Source organism: Camarhynchus parvulus, chromosome 3, assembly GCF_901933205.1.
Source record: "Camarhynchus parvulus chromosome 3, STF_HiC, whole genome shotgun sequence".
Lineage (NCBI taxonomy): Eukaryota > Metazoa > Chordata > Aves > Passeriformes > Thraupidae > Camarhynchus > Camarhynchus parvulus.
In genome coordinates this window covers 111,669,310-111,692,279 of record NC_044573.1, presented here as the reverse complement: position 1 = coordinate 111,692,279, position 22,970 = coordinate 111,669,310, and the positions used below count along the sequence as shown (strand labels likewise).

General features: G+C 47.5%; 1 protein-coding gene and 1 long non-coding RNA gene across 2 annotated transcripts; both read left to right on the top strand.

Annotated features, from left to right (window-relative positions):
* Positions 1-5,790: 5,790 nt before the first annotated feature.
* On the top strand, positions 5,791-8,563 carry LOC115902614. The gene is made up of 3 exons (XR_004060618.1): positions 5,791-5,866; positions 7,169-7,214; positions 8,531-8,563. It is a non-coding gene; the product is annotated as an uncharacterized LOC115902614 (long non-coding RNA).
* Positions 8,564-9,085: 522 nt separating this feature from the next.
* Positions 9,086-20,688, top strand: LOC115901829 (bifunctional epoxide hydrolase 2-like). Its single transcript, XM_030944798.1, has 5 exons — positions 9,086-9,152; positions 13,558-13,638; positions 17,279-17,337; positions 19,832-19,956; positions 20,504-20,688. The coding sequence occupies exons 1-5, from the start codon at positions 9,108-9,110 to the stop codon at positions 20,686-20,688; spliced, it is 495 nt and encodes a 164-aa protein (XP_030800658.1). The 5' UTR covers positions 9,086-9,107.
* The last annotated feature ends 2,282 nt before the right edge of the window (positions 20,689-22,970 follow it).

The following is a 22,970-nucleotide window of genomic DNA, read 5'->3' as shown; positions in this document are numbered from 1 at the left end:
TCTCATATTCATTAAAACCCCAAAAAAGCCAAACCCCACAGCCCCAATCCCCAAAAATCCCCTATAAATCCCCAATAAATCCCATATAAAGCCTATATAAATCCCTATAAAATCCCCCTGTAAATCCCCATAAATCCCAATAAATCCCTATAAATCCCCTAAAATCCCCAATAAGTCCCTATAAAATCCCCAATAAATCCCCTTTAAACTCCCCAATAAATACCCTATAAATCCCCATAAATCCCAATAAATCCTATAAAATCCTCTATAAATCCCTATAAATCCCCCATATAAAATCCACTGTAAAATCCCCACAAATCTCCTATAAAATCCCCGGTGAATCCCCTGTAAATCCCCTATAAAATGCCAGGATAAATCCCCTATAAATCCCCAATAAAATTTCCAATAAATCCCCACAAACCCCCATATAATCCACTATAAAATCCCTATAAAACCCCAATAAAATTCCCCAATAAATCCCCATATAATCCCCAATAAAATCCCCTATAAATCCCCAATAAATTCCCAATAAATCCCCTATAAATCCCCAAAAAATTCCAAATAAATCCCCAATAAATCCTATAAAATCCAGGGTGAATCCCTATAAATCCCCAATAAAATTCACACAAATCCTCCATAAATCGCCCATATAATCCCCAATAAATCCCCTATAAATCCCCTATAAATCCTTATAAATCCCCAATAAATCCCCCTATAAATCCCCAATAAATTCCCAATAAATCCCTATAAATCCCCAATAAAATTCCAAATAAATCCCCAATAAATCCCCCTATAAAATCCCAGGGTGAATCCCCCTATAAATCCCCAATAAAATTCACAATAAATCCTCCATAAATCATATATAACCTCCCCAATAAATCCCTATAAATCCCCTATAAATCCCCTATAAATCCCCAATAAATCCCCTATAAATCCCCAATAAATCCCCAATAAATCCCCCCATAAAATCCCAATAAATTCCCAATAAATCCCCAACAAATCCCCCTATAGACCCCTTATAAAATACCAGGATGAATCCCCTTATAAATCCCTATAAAATACCGGATAAATCCCCAATAAATCCCCAATAAAATATCAGGATAAATCCCCTATAAATCCCCAATAAAATCCCCTCTAAAACCCCAATAAATCCACTATAAAATCCCCAATAAATCCCCTATAAAATACCAGGATAAATCTCCTATAAATCTCCTATAAATCCCTGTAAAATGCCAGGATAAATCCCCACAAGTCCCCTATAAAATCCCCTATAAATCCCCTTTAAATCCCCAATAAACCCCCAATAAATCCCCTATTAATCCCTATAAAATCCCCTATAAATCCCTAAAAAATCCCCTATACATCTCCTATAAATCCACTATAAATCTCCTATAAATCCCCTAAAAATCCCCTATACATCCCCTATAAATCCCCTGTTAAATCCTCTATAAAATCCCGTCTAAAGCCCCTATAAATCTTCAATAAATGCTCTATAAAATCCCCAATAAATCCCCTATAAATCCCCTATAAAATCCACTGTAAAATCCCCACTAAATACCCTATAAATCCCCTATAAATCCCTAATAAAATCCCCAATAAGTCCCCTATAAAATCCTCCATTTAATCCCCTATAAAATCCCCAATAAATCCCCTATAAAATCCCCTATAAATCCCCAATAAAATCCCCAATAAATCCCCTATAAAATCCAGTATAAAATCCCCAATTAATCCCCAATAAATCCCCTATAAAATCCCCAATAAATCCCCTATAAAATCCCCTATAAATCCACTATTAAATCTCCAATAAATCCCCTATAAAATCCCCTATAAATCCACTATTAAATCTCCAATAAATCCCCCATAAATCCCCTATAAATTCCCTATAAAACCCACTATAAAATCCCCAATAAATCCCCAATAAAATCCCCAATAAATCCCCAATAAAATCCCCCCAAAAATCCCCAATAAATCCCCATAAATCCCCAATAAATCCCAATAAGTCCCCCTATAAAATCCCCCTATAAATCCACTACTAAATCTCCAATAAAGCCCCCATAAATCCCCCCATAAATCTCCAATAAAGCCCCCATAAATCCCCCTATAAATCCCCAATAAATCCTCTATAAAAATCCTCTATAAATCCCTAATAAATCCCCAATAAATCCTCTATAAAATCCTATAATTCCCTAATAAATCCCCAATAAATCCCCTATTAATCCCCCCCTATAAAATCCCCCCTATAAATCCCCAAAAATCCCCCATACATCTCCCTATAAATCCACTATAAATCCCCAATAAATCCCCAACAAATCCCCAAAAATCCCTTATAAAATCCACTATAAAAATCCCCAATAAATCCCCAATAAATCCCCAATAAATCCCCTATAAAATCCATTATAAAAATCCCCAATAAATCCCAAATATATCCCCATAAATCCACTATAAAATCCCCATAAATCCCAAATAAATCCCCATAATTCCCCAATAAATCCCCTATAAATCCCCTATAAAATCCCCCTATAATTTATAGGGCCGTGGCGTTCTGAACACCCGCCCGTTCACCCCGACCCAATTCGGCGTCATGGAGAGGTTGGCACAGATCCCGAATTCGATTACCAGCTCTACTTCCAGGAACGGTGGGGACCCCAAATCCCAAAAATCCCCAAAAATCCCAAATCCCTGATCCTAAACCCCAAATATCCCAAATCCCAAACCCCAAATATCCCAAACCCCTGATCCTAAACCCCAAATCCAAAAAATCCCCCAAAATCCCAAACTCCTAATCCTGAATCCAAAATCCCTGATCCTAAACCCCCAAAATCCCAAATCCCTGATCCTAAACCCCAAATATCCCAAATCCCAAACCCCAAATATCCCAAACCCCTGATCCTAAACCCCAAATATCCCAAATCCCAAACCCCAAAAAATCCCAAACCCCAAATCCCTGATCCTAAACCCCAAATATCCCAAAAATCCCAAACCCCAAAAAAACCCAAACCCCTGATGCTAAACCCCAAATCCCAAACACCAAATTCCTGATCCCGAACGCCAAATCCCAAATCCTAGATCCCGTATCCCTGATCCCAAATCCCAAACCCCAAAAAATCCCAAACCCCAAATTCCTGATCCTAAACCCCAAAAAATCCCAAATCCCCAAAATCCCAAACCCCAAATCCCAAATCCTGAATTCCAAATCCCAGATTTCCTGATCCCAGATCCCAAACGGCAAACCGCAGATCCCAAATCCTAAATCCCAAACCCTGAACCCCAAATCCCAAATTCCTGATCCCAAATCCGAAATCCCAGATCCCTGATCCCAAACCCCCAAAATCCCTGATCCCAAATCCCGAATCCCAAATCCTGAACCCCAAATCCCAAACCCCAAATCCCCAAATCCCCAAAATTCCCAAATCCCAAACCCCAAATCCCTGATCCCAAACCCCAAACCCCAAATGCCAGAAAATCCCAAATCACAGTTCCAAATCCCAAACCTCAAAATCCCTGATTCTAAATCCCAAACCCCCAAAAACACCAAATCCCGAATCCCAAAAATCCCCCAAATCCCAAAAATCCCAAACCCCCAACCCCAAATCCCAAAGGCAAATCCCAAATCCCAGACTGCAAACCCCAAACCCCAAACCCCTGATCCTAAATCCCAAATCCCAAAAAAATCCCAAACCCCAAACACCAGATCCTGAATTCCTGATCTTAAATCCCAAAAACCCCAAACCCCAAAAATTCCCAAACCCCAAAAATCCCAAACCCTAAATCCCTGATCCCAAATCCCACAACATCCCCAAAAATTCAAAATCCCAAAACATCCCCAAAAATCCCAAATCCCCAAAATCCCAAATGCCAAAACTCCCAAATCCTGAATTCCAGATCCCAAATCCCAAACCCCAAAAAACCCCAAACCCCAAAACCCAAATCCCAGATCCCATTCCCGGATCTGATCCCGATGGTTTTTGGGATCCCAGTTCGGGATCGGGATTGGGATCCCGAAGTTTGGGGTTTGGGGTTTACGGTAGATCCGAGTGGTTTTGGGGTTTTTCGCGCTGTTTTTGGGATTTGAGCCCGCTGCTTTTGGGGTTTTTCCTGCTGTTTTTGGGGTTGATCCCGGTGGTTTTGGGGTTTTTCCCGGTGTTTTTGGGGTCGATCCCGGTGTTTTTGGGGTCAATCCCGCTGGTTTTTGGGACTTATCCTGGTGTGGTTTTGGGGTTTTTCCCGGTGTTTTGGGGTTTTTCCCGGTGTTTTTGGGGTTCATCCCACTGTTTTGGGGTTTTTCCTGCTGTTTTTGGGGTTTATCCCAGTGTTTTTGAGGGCGATTCCGCTGTTTTTGGGGTCGATCCCCCGCTGTTTTGGGGGTTTTTTCCCACTGTTTTTGGGGTTTTTCCCGCTGTTTTTGGGGTTTTTCCCGCTGTTCTGTGGTCGATCCCGCTGTTTTTGGGGTCGATCCCGCTGTTTTTGGGGTCGATCCCGGTGTTTTTGGGGTCGATTCCGCTGGTTTTGGGGTTTTCCTGCTGTTTTTGGGGTCGATCCCGGTGTTTTGGGGTTGATCCCGCTGTTTTGGGGGGTTTTTCTGCTGTTTTTGGGGTTGATCCCAGTGTTTTTGAGGTCGATCCCGCTGTTTTTGGGGTTTTTCCCAGTGTTTTGGGGTTTTTCCTGCTGTTTTTGGGGCTGATTCTGATGTTTTGGGGTTGATCCCGCTGTTTTTGGGGTTTTTCCCACTGTTTTTGGGGTTTTTCCTGCTGTTTTTGGGGCTGATTCTGATGTTTTGGGGTTTATCCCGCTGTTTTTGGGACTTATCCTGGTGTGGTTTTGGGGTTGATCCCGCTGTTTTTGGGGTTTATCCTGCTGTTCTGTGGTCGATCCCGCTGTTTTGGGGGTTTTTCCTGCTGTTTTTGGGGTGGATCCCGCTGTTTTTGGGTTTTTCCCACAGTTTTTGGGGTTTATCCCGGTGGTTTTGGGGTTTTTCCCGGTGTTTTTGGGGTTGATCCCGCTGGTTCGAGGGTTTCTCCTGCTGTTTTTGGGGTTTTTCCCGGTGTTTTTGGGGTCGATCCCGGTGTTTTTGGGGTTTTTCCCGCTGTTTTGGGGGTTTTCCTGCTGTTTTTGGGGTTGATCCCGGTGTTTTTGAGGTTTATCCTGCTGGTTTTTGGGACTTATCCTGGTGTGGTGTTGGGGTTTTTCCCGGTGGTTTTGGGGTTGATCCCGCTGTTTTTGGGTTTTTCCCACTGCTCTGGGGGGTTTTCCAGGTGTTTCGGGGTTTTTCCCACTGTTTTTGGGGTTTTTCCCACTGTTTTTGGGGGTGATTCTGATGTTTTGGGGTTGATCCCACTGGTTTTGGGACTTATCCTGGTGTGTTTTTGGGGTTTATCCCGGTGGTTTTGGGGTTTTTCCCGCTGTTTTTGGGGTCAATCCTGCTGTTTTTGGGGTCGATCCCGGTGTTTTTGGGGTTTTTCCCGCTGTTTTGGGGGGTTTTTCCTGCTGGTTTTGGGGTTTATCCTGGTGTGGTTTTGGGGTCGATCCCGGTGGTTTTGGGGTTTTTCCCGCTGTTTTTGGGGTTTTTCCCGCTGTTTTTGGGGGTGATTCTGATGTTTTGGGGTTGATCCCACTGTTTTTGGGACTTATCCTGGTGTGTTTTTGGGGTTTATCCCAGTGTTTTTGGGGTCAATCCCGCTGTTTTTGGGGTCGATCCCGCTGTTTTTGGGGTCAATCCTGGTGTTTTTGGGGTCGATCCCGGTGGTTTTGGGGTCGATCCCGGTGTTTTTGGGGTTTTTCCCGGCGTTTTTAGGGCGTGGCGGAGGCGGAGCTGGAGAAGGACATCGGGAGGACCCTGAAGATCCTGATCCGATCCTCCAGCCCCGAGGTGATCCCGGGATCGGGATCTGGGATCTGGGATCGGGGATTTGGGATTTGGGATTTGGGAATTGGGATTGGGATTTGGGATTTGGGATTGGGGATGGGGGATTGGGGATTGGGGATTGGGGATTTGGGATTTGGGATTGGGAATTGGGGATTTGGGATTTGGGATTTGGGATTGGGGATTTGGGATTTGGGATTGGGGATTGGGGATTTGGGATTTGGGATTTGGGATTGGGGATTGGGGATTGGGGATTGGGGATGGGATTGGGATCGGGATCGGTGTTTGGGATTGGGATTGGGATGAGAATATGGAATGGGATTGGGATCGGGGTTAGGAATGGGATTGGAATTGGGATTGGAATTGGGATTGAGATTGGGATTTGTGATTTGTGATTTGGGATTTGGGATTGGGGATTGGAAATGGGATTGGGAATGGAGTGGGAATGGGATCAGGGTTGGGGATGTGATTGGGATTGAGGTCAGGAATGGGATTGGGATTGGGATTGGGATCAGGTTGGGGCTCAGGATCGGGATTGGGATCGGGATTGGGATTGGGTTTGGGATTGGGATTGAGATGGGATTGGGATCAGAATCAGGATTGGGATCAGGACGAGGAATGGGATGGGGTTGGGATTGGGATCAGGATTGGGATTTGGGATCGGGATTGGGATTTGGGATCGGGATTGGGATCGAGATGAGGATGGGATGGCGATCAGGATGTGGATTGGGGTCAGGATGGGGATTGGATTGGGAATGGGAATGGGATCGGGGTCAGGATCAAAATTGGGATCGGAATCGGGATTGAGACTGGAATTGGGATCAGGATCAGGATGGGAATTGGGATTGGGATTGGGATTGGGATCAGAGTTTGGATCGGGATTGGGATTGGGATTGGGATTGGGATCGGGGTCAGGATCAAAATTTTTGGGATCGGGATTGGAATTGAGACTGGAATTGGGATCAGGATCAGGATCAGGATTGGGATTGGGATTGGGATCAGGATTGGGATTGGGATCAGGATTGGGATTGGGATTGGGATTGGGCTCAGGATGAGGATCGGGATCGGGATCGGGATTGGGATTGGGATCGGGATCGGCTGAGGGCTGGACTGGGACCCCAAAGGAACGGGAAATCCCAGAGTCCTGTTAGAGCATCCAATGGGATCCCTCGCTCTGGGACCATCCCGGATCCCATCGTTTTCCTGGGATCCCCTGGGACCCCCGGGATTCCTGGGATCTGTCACCCGGCGCTCCCAAACCCTTTGGGATGCGGGAATTCCCGGGAATTTGACGCCCTGACCCCGCAGGATCGGCTGCCCTTCAACCTCGACCTGCACCGCGTCCGGGAGAGAGGTCGGCAATCCGGGAACGGGGATCCCCTGGGATCTGGGGGATCCCCTGGGATCTGGGATCATCCGGGAATGGGGGATTCTGTGGCAATGGGGGATCCCCTGGGATTTGGGGATCCCTTGGGAATGGGGGATCCTGTGGGATTTGGGGATTCTGGGAATGGGGGATCCTGGGGAAGTGGGGGCTCCCCTGGGATTTGGGGGATCCTCTGGGATTCAAGGGGATCCCCTGGGAATGGGGGATCCTCTGAGATATGGGGGATTTTGGGATTTGGGGATCCCCTGGGATTTTTGGGAATGGGGGATCCTCTTGGAATGAGGAATTCCCTGGGATTTGGGAATTCTGTGGGAATGGGGGATCCCCAGGGATTTGGGGGATCCCGTGGGAATGGGGGACCCTGGGAATGAGGAATTCCCGGGGATTTGGGAATTCTGTGGGAATGGGGGATTCTGGGAATGGGGGATCCTCTGGGAACGGGGGATCCTGGGATTTGGGGGATCCCCTGGGATTTGGGAATTCTGTGGGATTTGGGGATCCCCTGAGAGTGGGGGATCCCAGGACTGGGGGATCCCCTGGGATTTGGGGGATCCCGTGGGAATGGGGGACCCTGGGAATGGGGGATCCCCTGGGATTTGGGGATTCTGTGGGATTTAGGGGATTCTGGGAATGGGGGATCCTCTGGGAACGGGGGATCCTGGGATTTGGGGGATCGCCTGAAATTTGGGGATCTCCTGGGAATGGGGGATCCCGTGGGGTTCCTGGGGATCCCCTCGGGATTTGGGGATTCCCTTGGGATTTGAGGAATTCTGTGGGAATGGGGGTTCCTCTGGAAATCGGGGTCCTGGGAATTGGGGGTCCCCTGGGATTTGGGAATTCTGTTGGAGTGGAGGATCCTGGGATTTGGGGGCTTCTCAGGGATTTGGGGATCCTGGGAATGGGGGAACCCCTGGGATTTGGGGGGATCCTGTGGGATTGGGGGGTTCCCTGGGAATGGGGGATCCTCTGGGAATGTGGGGGATCCTGTGGGATTTGGGGGATTCTGGGAACGGGAGATCCCTTGGAATTTGGGGATCCCCCAAAGGAGGGATCCTGTGGGATTTGGGGGATTCTGGGAATGGGGGATCCCTTGGGATCTGGGGGATCCCGTGGGATTTGGGGAATCCCCTGGGAATGGGGGATCCTGTGGCATTCCTGGGAATGGGGGAATCCTGAGGGATCTGGGGGGGATCCTGTGGGACCAGCGGAGATCCCGGGGGATCCGGGGGGGATCCCCGGGGGGTGTGGGGGGGCCCATTGCGAGTGGATCCCTGTGTTCCCAGGGGGTCTCCTGGTGGGGCTCCCCTCCGATCCCCTGAGAGCCTGCTGCCGCCCGGCGCAAGGCGCTATTACACCCGCAGTTCCATAAGCGGGTTCAGGTGGGACCGCCTGGGATCGGCCCCGTCCCCACCCCTGATCCCCGGGATCCCCCCCGGGATCACCCCCGGGATCACCCTGGGATCACCCTGGGATCACCCCTGGGATCCCCTGAACCCCCCAGGGATCCCCCCCACCCCAGGATCCCCTGGGATCCCCCGGGGATCACCCCCGGGATCACCCCCAGGATCCCCCTGGAATCACCCCGGGATCACCCCTGGGATCACCCCGGGATCCCCCTGGGATCACCCCCGGATCACCCTGGGATCACCCCTGGGATCACCCTGGGATCACCCTGGGATCACCCCTGGGATCCCCCTGGGATCACCCCCGGGATCACCCCTGGGATCACCCCTGGGATCCCCCTGGGATCACCCCTGGGATCACCCCTGGGATCACCCCTGGGATCCCCCCCCGGATCCCCCGGGATCCCCCCGGCTCACTGCGGCTGTTCCCAGGGGGCCCCTGAACTGGTACCGGAACATGCTCGAGAACTGGAGCTGGGCCCTGCGCGCCCGCGGCAGGACGGTGCGCACTGAGCCCCGAACCCACCCCAAACTGATCCCAAAAATGATCCCTGAGCCTGATCCCCATCCCCAAACTGACCCCTGAACCTGATCCCTGAGCCGGGCCCTGAGCACCTGGGGCAGGATGGTGCGCACTGAGCCCTGATCCCAATCCCAAACTGATCCCTGAGCCTGATCCCAAACCCATCCCCAAACTGATCCCCAAACTGGTCCCAGCCATGATCCCTGATCCCTGAGCTGGGCCCTGCGCGCACGCGGCAGGACGGTGCGCACTGAGCCTGATCCCAAAATCCCAAACTGATCCCTGAACCTGATCCCAATCCTGATCCCTGAGCCGGGCCCTGCACACCCGCAGCAGGACGGTGCGCACTGAGCCCGATCCCGATCCCAAAAAGGATCCCTGAACCTGATCCCCATCCCAAAATTATCCCTGAGCCTGATCCTGACCCCGATCCCCATCCCAAAAATTATCCCTGAGCCCAAACTGATCCCCAAACTGATCCCACTCCTGATCCCTGAGCTGGGCCCTGAGCACCAGGGGCAGGACGGTGCAGAATGAACCCCATCCCAAACTGATCCCTGAGCCTGATCCCAAACCCATCCCTATCCCCACACGGATCCCAGCCCTGATCCTGACCCTGGTCCCAAAAACGGTCCCTGAGCCCAATCCCAAACCCATCCCCATCCCCATCCCAACACGATCCCTGAACCTGATCCCAAACCCATCCCCATCCCAAAACGATCCCTGAACCTGATCCCAAACCCATCCCCATCCCAAAACGGTCCCCGAGCCCAAACCCATCCCCATCCCCATCCCAAAACGATCCCTGAACCTATTCCCAAACCCGAACCCCAAACTGATCCCTGAACCCCATCCCAAACCCGATCCCCATCCCCGAACCCATCCCCATCCTGCTCCTGACCCCAATCCCGATCCCGAAATGGTCCCTGAGCCCGATCCCAAAATGATCCCCATCCCCCAGCTGATCTCAGTCCTGATCCTGGCCCTGATCCCCATCCCCAATCCCAAAATGATCCCTGACCCTGATCCCAAACTGATCCCTATCCCCAAACCCATCCCCATCCTGATCCCGATCCAAAAATGATCCCTGAAGCCGATCCCAAACCCATCCCCATCCCAAACCGATCCCTGGACCTGATCCCAAACCCATCCCAAACTCATCCCCATCCTGATCCCAATCCCGATTCTAACCCGATCACAATCCCGGTCTCCATCCTGATCCCGACCCTGATCCCAAACCAACCCCTGATCCTGATCCCGATCCCAAAGCGATCCCTGATCCTGATCCCGATCCCAAACCAATCCCTGATCCTGATCCCGATCCCAAAGCGATCCCTGATCCTGATCCCAAACCAATCCCTGATCCTGATCCCGATCCCAAAGCGATCCCTGACCCTGATCCCAAACCAACCCCTGATCCTGATCCCGATCCCAAAGCGATCCCTGACCCTGATCCTGGACCCAATCCCAAACCGAGTCCTGAGCCCGATCCCAAACCCATCCCCAAACCGATCCCGATCCCCAAACCAATCCCAATCCCAATCCTGATCCTAACCCCAATCCCAATCCCAGTCCCGATCCCAATTCCAATCCCAATCCCAAACCAATCCTCATTCCCAAATCCATCGGAATCTTGATCCCACACTGATCCCGATCCCAGTCCCAAACCGATCTCTGAACCTGATCCCAAACCCATCCCCAAACTGATCCCAATCCCCACCCTGATCTCAATCCCGATCCCCAAACCAATCCCAATCCCAATCCCGGTCCCAAACCAATCCTTGCCCCCAAATCCATCGGAATCTTGATCCCACACCGATCCCGATCCCTGTCCCAAACCGATCTCCAATCCCATCCCCATCCCCAAACTGATCCCAACCCCAACCCCGATCCCGATCCTGATTCTGACCCCGACCCCAATTCTGATCCTGATCCCGATCCCCAAACCAATCCCCGATCTTGATCCCCGCCCCGATCGCAGTCCTGATCCTGATCCCGATCCCAACCCCAATCTTGATCCTGACCCCAGTCCCGATCCTGATCCCAATCCCTGCCTGATCCCAATTCCTGAGCCTGATCCCAACCCTGATCCCCATCCCAAACCTGAGCCCATTCCCGATCCTGATCCTGATCCCGATCCTAATCACAATCCGGGGCCCCTCGGGATCCCCCAAATCCCTCTGGATCCCCTCGGGATCCCCCAGATTCCCTCCAGATCCCCCAAATCCCCCCTGACTCCCCCAAATCCCATTTTCCCCCTCAGGATCCCCCAAATCCCATCTGGGATCCCCCAAATTCCCTCTGGATCCCCAAAATTCTATTCAGCCCCACTGGATCCCCCAAATCCCATCTGGGATCCCCCAAATTCCCTCAGGATCCCCCAACCCCCTCTGGATCCCCCAGATCCTGTCTGGGACCCCCCCAGATCCCATTTTCCCCCTTGGGATCTCCCCAAATCCCCTCGGGATCCCCCAAATCCCCTCGGGATCCCCTCAGAACCCCCCAAGATCCCATCTGGGACCCTCCAAATTCCCTTGGAATCCCCCAAATCCTCTCAGAATCACCCAAATCCCATCTGGGATCCCCCGAAATCCCATCAGGATCCCCCAAATCCCCTCTGGATCCCCCAAATCCCCAGGATCCCCCAAATCCCCCTGACCCCCAAAACCCATCTGGGACCCCCCAAATCCCCTCAGGATCCCCCAAATCCCATCTCCCCCCTCTGGATCCCCCAAATCCGGTCTGGGACCCCCCAGATCCCATTTTCCCCCTTGGGATCCCCCAAATCCCCTCTGGAACCCCTCAGGATCCCCCAAATCCCCTCAGGATCCCCCAGATTCCCTCCAGATCCCTGAAATCCCCTCTGGATCTCCCCTGGATCACCCAAATCCTTTCAGGATCCCCAAATCCCCTCGGGATCCCCCAAATCCCATCTCCCCCTCTGGACCCCCCAGATCCTGTCTGGGACCCCCCCAGATCCCATTTTCCCCTCGGGATCCCCCAAATCCCCTCTGGAACCCCTCAGGATCCCCCAAATCCCCTCGGGATCCCCCAAATACCATCTGGGACCCCCCAAATCTCCTCTGGATCCCCCAAATCCCCCAATTTCCCCCCTCTGGGACCCCCCAAATCCCCTCAGGATCCCCCAAGTCCTTTCTGGAGCCCCCAAATCCCATTTCCCCCCTCTGGATCCCCCAAAATCCCATCGGGATCCCCCAAATCCCTCCTGGATCCCCCAAATCCCCCCGGGACCCCCCAAATCCCATTTCTCCCCTCTGGATCTCCCAAATCCCATCTGGGATCCCCCAAATCCCCTCAGGATCCCCCAAGTCCTCTCGGGATCCCCCAAATCCCCCCAGGACCCCCCAAATGCCATCTGGGATCCCCCAAATCCCCCCGGGACCCCCCAAATCCCCTCGGGATCCCCCAAATGCCCCTTGGATCCCCCAAATCCCATCTGGATCCCCCAAATCCCATTTCCCCCCTCTGGATCCCCCAAATCCCCTCTGGGATCCCCCAAATCCCCTCGGGATCCCCCAAATGCCCCTTGGATCCCCCAAATGCCATCTGGATCCCCCAAATCCCCTCGGAATCCCCCAAATCCCCTCTGGGATCCCCCGAAATCCCATCAGGATCCCCCAAGTCCTTTAAAGGAGCCCCCCAATCCCATTTCCCCCCTCTGGATCCCCCAAAATCCCATCGGGATCCCCCAAATCCCTCCTGGATCCCCCAAATCCCCGGGACCCCCCAAATCCCATTTCTCCCCTCTGGATCCCCCAAATCCCATCTGGGATCCCCCAAATCCCATTTCCCCCCTCTGGATCCCCAAATCCACTTTCGGGATCCCCCAAATCCCCTCAGGACCCCCCAAATCTCCTCTGGATCCCCCAAATCCCCTCTGGGAGCCCCCAAATCCCATCTGGGACCCCCCCAAATCCCATCTGGGACCCCCCAAATCCCCTCTGGGACCCCTAAATCCCCCCCGGGATCCCCCAAATCCCCTCCAGATCCCCTCAGGATCCCCCAAGTCCTTTCGGGAGCCCCCAAATCCCATTTCCCCCCTCTGGATCTCCCAAATCCCATCTGGGACCCCCCAAATCCCATCTAGGACCCCCCAAATCCCATCCTGGATCCCCCCAAATCCCATTTCTCCCTCTGGACCCCCCCAGATCCTGTCTGGGACCCCCCCAGATCCCATTTTCCCCCTCGGGACCCCCCAAATCCCCTCGGGACCCCCCAAATCCCCTCGGGATCCTCCAAATGCCATCTGGGATCCCCCAAATGCCATTTCCCCCCTCTGGACCCCCCAAATCCCCTCTGGATCCCCCAAATCCCCCCGGGACCCCCCAAATCCCGCACTTTCCCCCTGTGGCTGGCGGGGCAGATCCCGATCCCGGCGCTGATGGTGACGGCCGGGAAGGATCCGGTGCTGAAACCCGGCCTGAGCAAGGGCATGGAGGCATGGGTGAGGGAAAAACGGGGAAAATATGGGGAAAAATGGGGAAAATATGGGGAAAAATATGGGGAACAGAGTGGGAAAAATACGGGGAAAATACGGGAAAAAAAGGGAAAAAATTTTGAAAAAAAAGGGAAAAATTAGGGGGAAAATCGGGGAAAAGAGCGGGAAAAATACGGGGAAAATATTGGGAAAATATGGGGAAAATGTGGGGAACAGAGTGGGAAAATGTGGGAAAAATATGGGGAAAATGTGGGGAAAAAATGGGGAAAAAATTTTGAAAAAAAAGGGAAAAATTAGGGGAAAAATCGGGGAAAATAGCGGGAAAAATATGGGGAAAATATTGGGAAAATATTGGGAAAATATGGGGAAAATGTGGGGAAAATATGGGGGGAATATGGGGAAAAAAATGGGGAAAAAATTTTTGAAAAAAGGGAAAAATTAGGGGAAAATCAGGGGAAATAGCAGGAAAAATACGGGGAAAATATTGGGAAAAAATGGGGAAAATATGGGGAAAATATGGGAAAAAATGGAGAAAAATTTTGAAAAAAAAGGGAAAAATTAGGGGAAAAATCGGGGAAAATAGCGGGAAAAATACGGGGAAAATATTGGGAAAATATGGGGAAAATTTGGGGAAAATATGGGGGAAAATGGGGAAAAATATGGGGAAAATATGGGGAAAAAATGGGGAAAAATTTTGAAAAAAAGGGAAAAATTAGGGGAAAATGGGGAAAATAGCTGAAAAATATGGGGGAAAATATTGGGAAAATATGGGGAAAATGTGGGAACAGAGGGGAAAATGTGGGAAAAATATGGGGAAAATAGCTGGAAAATGTGGGAAAAGTATGGGGAAAATATGGGGAAAAAATGGGGAAAAAATTTTGAAAAAAAAGGGAAAAATTAGGGGAAAAATCGGGGAAAATAGCGGGAAAAATACGGGGAAAATATTGGGAAAATATGGGGAAAATGTGGGGAACAGAGTGGGAAAATGTGGGAAAAATATGGGGAAAATAGCTGGAAAATGTGGGAAAAGTATGGGGAAAATATGGGGAAAAAATGGGGAAAAAATTTTGAAAAAAAAGGGAAAAATTAGGGGAAAAATCGGGGAAAATAGCGGGAAAAATACGGGGAAAATATTGGGAAAATATGGGGAAAATGTGGGGAACAGAGTGGGAAAAACACTGGGAAAATATGGGAAAAATGTGGGAAAAAATACGAGGAAAACACGGGAAAAACCTGGGGGAAAAATCTGGGGAAAATATGGGAAAAAAATGGGGAAAAAAAGGGAAAAAAAAAGGGAAGAAGTTTTGAAAAAAAAAGGGAAAAATTGGGGGAAAATCTGGGAAAAATCAGGGGAAAGCTGGGGGAAAATGGGGAAAAAAGGGGGAAAATACAGGAAAAACCTGGGGGAAATCTGGGGAAAAAGGGGAAAAAGGGGGAAAATTGGAAAAATTGGGGAAATAAAGGGAAAAATTGGGGGGAATCAGGGGAAATCTGGGAAAAATACTGGGAAAATCTGGGGAAAATATGGGAAAAACCTGGGGGACATCTGAGAAAAAAATGGGGAAAAAAGGGGGAAAAAGGAAAAATATTGGGGAAAAAAAAATGGGGGAAAAAAGGGAAAAAAATTGGGGAAATCTGGGAAAAATCATCAGGGAAATCTAGGAGAAAAAATCGGGAAAAAAATGGGAAAAATATGGGAAACAATTGGGAAAAATCTGGGGAAAATGGAGGAAAAATCCTGGGAGAAATCTGGGAAAATTCTGCAGGAAATCCAGGAAAAATCTGGGGAAAAATCCTTAAAAAATACCGGGAAAAATCCAGGAAAATCTGGAAAAAAATCTGGGAAAAATCCAGGAAAAGCCACGGAAAATCCTGGCAAAAATGTGGGGAAAAGCTGTGGGGAATCTGGGAAAAATCCTGGAAAAATCCAGAAAAAAAACCCAGGAAAAAAAAAAATCGGGGGGGAATCTGGGAAAAAGCCAGGAAAATTTTGGGGGAAAACTTGGGAACAAATCTGGGAAAATTCTGGGGGAAATCGGGAAAATGCTGGCAAAAAATCCAGGGGAAAAAAGCCCAGGGGAAATCTGGGAGAAATCTGGGAAAATCCCGAAAGAATTCCGGAAAAATCCTGGGAAAACCCAAGAGAAATGTGGGGAAATCTGGGGAAAAATCTGGGAGAGATGGGAAAAACCAGGGAAATCTGGTCAAAAATCCGGGGAAATTCAGGAAAAACTGGGAAAATTCTGAAAAATTCTGGGGAAAAATCTGGGCAAAAATCCGGGAGAAATCCAAGAAAAAATCTGGGAAAAAATCTGGGAAAGAATCGGGGAAATTCTGGAAAAAAATCGGGAAAAATCTGGGGAAAAATATCAGGGGAAAAGCCTGGAGAAATCTGGGGAAAAAAACTGGGAAAAAAAATTGTCAATTTATGAAAAACTTGGGGAAAATCAGGGAAAAATCTGGGGAAAATCTTGGAAAAACCTGGGAAAAGTCCAGGAAATTCTGGAAAAAATCTGGGAAAAAATTCCAGGGAAAATGTGGAGAAAATCCAGGAAAAATGTGGGGGAAAAATCTGGGAAAAATCGGGAAAAATCTGGGGAAAATCTGGAATGAAAGAAAAATCTGGGAAAAATCTGGGAATTCTGGGGAAATTTGGTGAATTTGGGAAAAACCTGGGGAAATCAGGGAGAATTCCGGGGGAAAATCTGGGAAAAATTCGAGGGAATTTAGGAAAAATCCGTGGAAATGTAGGAAAAATCCAGGAATTCGGGAAAATGTGGGAAAAAACCAGGGAAAAATCTGGGGGGAAACTGGGGAAAATCCCAGAAAAAAAAAGGGGAAAAAAAATCTGGGAAAAAAATTAATCTGGGAATTAGGGAAAAGGATGGGAAAAATCTGGGAAAAATCTGAAAAATCCTGGAAGTCGGGAAAAATCCAAGAAAAATCTCTGGAAATTCTGGGGAAAAAAATTGGGGGGAAAATCTGGGGAAAATCGAGGAAAATCTGGGAAAAAGTCCCTGGAAATTTGGAAAATAATTCGGGAAAATCCAGGAAAAAATCTGGGAATTAGGGAAAAATCCAGGAGAAATCTGGGGAAAATCTGGGAATTCTGGGGGAAAATCTGGGAAAAATCCGAGGGAATTTAGGAAAAATCTGGGAAAAATCCAGGAATTTGGGAAAATGTGAGAAAAAACAGGGAAAAATCTGGGGAAAAGTGGGAAAAACTGGGGAAAAATGTGGGGGAAATCTGGGGGAAAAATGGGAAAAATCTGGGAAAATCTGGTGGAAATGTGGGAAAAATCACAGAATTTTTTTGGGGGGGGAAATCTGGGATTTAATCTGGGAATTGGGGAAAAGTATGGGAAAAATCCAGGAAAAACCTGGGGAAAAAAATCCGTGGAAATTTGGAAAAAATATGGGAAAAATCCTGGAAAAAAATCCATGAATTGCGGAAAAATACAGGAAAAAATCTGGGAGAAAAAAATCTGGGAATTAATCTGGGAATTGGGGAAAAACCTGGGAAAAATCTGGGGATTTTGGGGAAAAATCTGGGAAGAATGTGGGGATTTCCATTGCCAGGGGAGGGGTGGGAATGGCGGGAATGTTCCGGAATGTTCCGGAATGTTCGGGAATGTTCCCTTCCCAGATCCCGAGGCTGCAGCGGGGGCACATCCAGGACTGCGGCCACTGGACACAGCTGGAAAGGTGGGCGGGGCCACGGGCCCAGAATTCCCAAAATTCCCCAATCCAGGAATTCCCCGATCCCAGGATTCCCAAAATTTCCCCAAATCCCAGAATTCACAAACCCCAAATCCCCAAATCCCGGAATTCCCCAATGCCAGCATTCATAAACCCCAAATCCTCAAAACCTGGAATTTCCAAAATTCCCGAATCCAGGAATTCCCCAAAATTCTCAGATCCCAGAATTCAGAAACCCCAAATCCCCAAATCCCAGAATTCCCCAAAATTCCTGAATCCCCAAATTCCCCAAATCCCCAAAATTCCTAAACCCAACATTCTCAAATCCCAGAATTCCGCAGCTCAAAGTTTCCCCAATCCCGGAATTCCCCAAATTTCCAAATCCTGGGATTCCCAAAATTCCTGAATCCCAAAGTTTCAACAGTCCTGGAATTCCCAAATCCTGGAATTCCCTGATCCCAAGATTCCCAAAATCCCCCAATCCCAAAATCCCCCAATCCCAGGATTCCCCAAATTCCCAAATCCCGGAATTCCCAAAATTCCCCAATCCTGGAATTCCCCAAAACCAAATATTGCCAGGAATTCCAAATCACAAAAATTCCCGGGAATTCCTTCCTCTGCATTCCCGCAATTCCCAAAATCCTGGGAATTCGTAAACCTGAAACCCCAAATCCCAAAATTCCCAAATCCCGGAATTCCCAAAATTTACCAAGCCTGGAATTCCCTGATCGCAGTATTCCCCAAATTCCCCAATCCCAGAATTCATAAACCCCAAATCCCCAAATCCCGGAATTCCCAAAATCCCAGAATTCCCAAAATTCCCAAATCCCGGAATTCATAAAGCCCAAATCATCAAATCCCGGAATTCCCCAATCCCAGGATTCCCAAAATTCCCAAAGCCCGGAATTCCCCAAAATTCCCAGATCCCAGAATTCCCCAATCCTGGAATTCCACAATCCCAGAATTCCCCAGCTCAAAGATTCCCAAAATTCCTAAACCCAACATTCCCCAATCCCAGGATTCCTAAAATTCCCCAATCCTGGAATTCCCAAGTCCCAAAAGTCTGAAATCCCAGAATTCCCAAATATTCACAGAAATCCCAGAGCATGGAATTCAGGATCCCCAAAAGTTCCCAGAAATCCCCAGGAATTCTCGATTCTAAAAAAAAAACCCTGGGAATTCTAAAGCACAAAAATTCCTGGGAATTCCTTCTCCCACAAGTCCCAAAATTCCAGGAATCAATAAACCCCAAATCCCAGAATTCCCAAATCCTGGAATTCCCCAAAATTCCTGTATCCCAACATTTCACCAATCCTGGAATTCCCCAAAATTCCCCAGCTCAGAGATTCCCCAAATCCCAGAATTCCCCAATCCCGGGATTCCCAAAATTCCCGAAATCCCAGAATTCAGAAACCCCAAATCCCGGAATTCCCAAAATCCCCCAATCCTGGTATTCCCAAATCCCATAAATCCCCAAGTGCCGGAATTGCCAAATCCCAGAATTCCCCAATCCCAAATATTCCCAGGAATTCCACATCCCCCATTCCCGGGAATTCCAGTTCAAAAATTCCCGGGAATTCCTTCTCCATCATTCCCAAAATTCCCGAATCCGGGAATTCCCCAATCCCAGAATCCCCCAAATTCCCCAAATCCCAGAATTCCCCAAAACCAAATATTCCCAGGAATTCGACATCACAAAAATTCCCAGGAATTCCTTCACCCACATTCCCGAAATTCCCAAAATCCTGGGAATTCATAAACCCGAAATCCCCAAATCCCAGAATTCCTGAAATCCCCAAATCCCAAAATTCCCTAATTCCAGAATTCTCAAAACCCGGAATTCCCAAATATTCCCAAATCCTGGAATCCCCCAATCCCAAATATTCCCAGGAATTCCACATCCCCCATTCCCGGGAATTCCAAAATCCCAAAATTCCTGGGAATCCGTTCTCCGTCATTCCCGAAATTCCCCAAATCCTGGGAATTCATAAACCTGAAATTCCCAAATTCTCTAATCCCGGAACTCCCAAAATCCCCAAATCCCAGAAATCCCCGAATCCCGGAATTCCCAAATCCTGGAATCCCCCAATCCCAAATATTCCCAGGAATTCCACATCCCCCCATTCCTGGGAATTCCTTCTCCCCCATTCCCAAAATTCCCAAAATCCCGGGAATTCTTAACCCCAAAATTCCCCAAATCCCCGGGAATTCCTAAACCCGGAATTCCCAAATTCCCGTGAATTCTTAAACCTGGAATTCCCGAAATCCCAGGAATTCCTAAACCCGGAATTCCCAAATTCCCGAATTCTAAACCTGAATTCCCGAAATCCTGAGAATTCTTTAAACCTGGAATTCCCGAAATCCGGAATTCATAAACACAAAATTCCCGAAATCCCGGAATTCTTAAGCCCAAAATTCCCCAAATCCCCGAAATTCTAAACCCTCGAATTCCCGAATTCTCGAATTCCCAGTGAATTCCCTTCTCTCCGCTTTCCCCCAGGCCGCTGGAGCTGAACCGATCCTCCTGCAGTGGCTGCAGCAGCTCCCGGAGCCGCCCCGGAATTCCAAACTTTGAGCCGGAAGTTTTCCAGGAATTTCCCCAGGAATTCCAAGCCTGGAGTGGGAATTTTTCCTGGGAATTCCAAACTTTGAGCCGGAATTTTTTCCCGGGAAATTTTTCTGGGATTTTTCCCAGGAATTCCAAGTTTTCCTGCCAATTTTTTCATGAATTTTTTTGGTGGAATTCCAAACTTTGAGCCGGAATTTTTTCCGGGAATTTGCAGGAATTTTTCCGTGAATTCCAAGTTTTGAGCCGAATTTTTTTCTGGGAATTCTCCCAGGAATTCCGAACGTTGAGCACAAAATTGTTCCTGGAGTTTGTGGGAAATTTTCCCTGGGAATTCCAAACTTTGAGCCGGGATATTTTCCGGGAATTTTCCTAGGAATTCCAAGTTTTCCTGCCAATTTTTTTTCATGAATTTTTTCCGGGAATTCCAATTTTTCCTGACAATTTTTTTTCCCCCCGGGATTTCCAAACTTTGAGCCGGAATTTTTTCCTGGAATTTGCAGGAATTTTTCCGTGAATTCCAAATTTTGAGCCGGATTCTTTTCTGGGAATTCTCCCAGGAATTCCAAACTTTGAGCACAAAATTTTTCCTGGAGTTTGTGGGAAATTTTTCCTGGGAATTCCAAACTTTGAGCCGGAATTTTTTCCCGGGAAATTTTCCTGGGATTTTTCCCAGGAATTCCAAGTTTTCCTGCCAATTTTTTCATGAATTTTTTTGTGGAATTCCAAATTTTGAGTCGGAATTTTTCCTGGAATTTTTGAGAATTTTTTCTGGGAATTCCAAACTTTGAGACGGAATTTTTCCCAGGAATTTGCAGGAATTTTCCCGTGAATTCCAAACTTGGAGCCGGAATTCTTTCCGGGAATTTTCCCCGGAATTCCAAACTTGGTGTCGGAATTTTTCCCAGGAATTTTCCCAGGAATTCCAAATTTTTCTGCCAATTTTTTTTCATGATTTTTTTCCAGAAATTCCAATTTTTCCTGACAATTTTTTTTTCCCCAGGAATTCCAAACTTGGAGTGGGAACATTTTCCAGGAATTTGCAGAAATTTTTCCTGGGAATTCCAAACTTTGAGCCGGATTTTTTTCTTGGAATTTGCAGGAATTTTTCCGTGAATTTCAAATTTTGAGCCGGAATTTTTTCCAGGAATTTTCCCAGGAATTCCAAGTTTTTCTGCCAATTTTTTCGTGAATTTTTTTGGGGAATTCCAAATTTTGAGTCGGAATTTTTCCCAGGAATTTTTCCAGGAATTCCAAATTTTGAGCCAGAATTTTTCCCAGGAATTTGCAGGAATTTTTCCTGGGAATTCCGAACTTTGAGCACAAACTTTTTCCTGGAATTTTTGAGAATTTTTTCCCGGGAATTCCAAATTTTGAGCCAGAATATTTTCCAGGAATTCCAAATTTTCCTGCCAATTTTTTTCCCCAGGAATTCCAAACTTTGCGCTGGAATTTTTCCCTGGAATTTGTGGGAATTTTTTCCCAGGAATTCCAAGCCTGGAGTGGGAATTTTTCCCGGGAATTCCAAATCTTGAGCCGGAATTTTTTCCAGGATTTTCCCCAGGAATTCCAAGTTTTCCTGCCAATTTTTTTCCCAGGAGTTCCAAGCCTGGAGAGGAAATTTTTCCTGGGAATTCCAAACTTTGAGCCGGAATTTTTCCAGGATTTTGTGGGAAATTTTTTGCGGGAATTCCAAACTTTGTGTCAGAATTTTTCCCAGGAATTCCAAGTTTTCCAGCCAATTTTTTTCATGAATTTTTTCCGGGAATTCCAAGTTTTCCTGCCAAATTTTTTCCCCAAACTTTGAGCCAGAATTCTTTCCTGGAATTTGCAGGAATTTTTCTCCTGGGAATTCCAAACTTTGAACCAGAATTTTTTGAAGAATTTGCAGGAATTTTTTTCCTGGGAATTCCAAACTTTGAGCACAAAATTTTTCCAGGATTTTGTGGGAAATTTTTCCTGGGAATTCCAAACTTTGTGTCAGAATTTTTCCCAGGAATTTTCCCAGGAATTCCAAATTTTCCTGCCAATTTTTTCCAGGAATTTTTTCCAGGAATTCCAAGCTTTGAGCCGAAATTTTTTCCGGGAATTTGCAGGAATTTTCCCCACAAATTCCAAACTTTGAGCAAAACCATTTTTCCTGGGAATTCCAACCTTCAAGCTGGAATTTTGTCTGGGAATTTTTCCCAGGAATTCCAAACTTTGTGTCACAATTTTTTCCAGGAATTTTTCCGGGAATTCCAAGTTTCCCTGCCAATTTTTTCCAGGAATTTTTTCCAGGAATTCCAAACTTGGAGCAGGAATTTTCCCTAAAATTTGCAGGAATTTTTTCCCGGGAATTTTTTCCTGGGAATTTTTTCCCTCCCATTCCAAGCTTGGAGCGGGAATTTTTTGGAATGGAAATCTGGGATGGGCCTGGTGGGAAAAATTTCCCGAGAATTCCAGGGTTTTTGGTTTTGTTGGAATTTTGGAAATTCATGATGAACTCATAATTACTAATACTAATGAATTAGAATCGACGCTTTTGCTTCATAATCAACAATTAATAAGCCAGATTTGATAATCACAACTAATCATGAATGCGCTTTTCTTAATCAGCTTCCAACGTGGAACAAATAAAATTCCAAGTGTTTAAAGCAATTTTTCTCCTTGGAATCCTTGGGAAGCCCCTCCCCCAGAGCCCAAAGAATTCCCCAAAAATTCCCAAATACTCCCCAAAGAATTCCCAAATATTTCCCCTAAAAATTTCCCAATACCCCCAAAGAATTCCCCAAATAATCCCCAAACAATTCCCAATAATTCCCAAAGAATTCCCCCAAAGAATTCCCAAAAGAATTCCTCAAGGAATTTTCAAAATTCCCAAAGAATTCCAAGAATTCCCTCAAGGAACTTTCAAAATTCCCCAAAATTCCCAAATATTCCCCAAAGAATTCCCCAAAGAATTCCTAAAGAATTCCCCAAATATTCCCCAAGAATTCCCCAAATAATTTTCAAAATCATCTCCAAGAATTTTTCATGGAATAGCCAGAGAAATTCCCCAAAAATTCCCCCAAAAAATCCCAAAAGATTCCCC

Bases quoted from the DNA above. Each gene is read 5' to 3' on its own strand.
- LOC115901829 (XM_030944798.1), top strand. From the start codon at position 9,108: ATGCTCGAGAACTGGAGCTGGGCCCTGCGCGCCCGCGGCAGGACG. The intron at 9,153-13,557 runs GTGCGCACTGAG...CTGGCGGGGCAG, and splicing joins TGCGCGCCCGCGGCAGGACG to ATCCCGATCCCGGCGCTGAT. The intron at 17,338-19,831 runs GTGGGCGGGGCC...GCTTTCCCCCAG, and splicing joins CACTGGACACAGCTGGAAAG to GCCGCTGGAGCTGAACCGAT.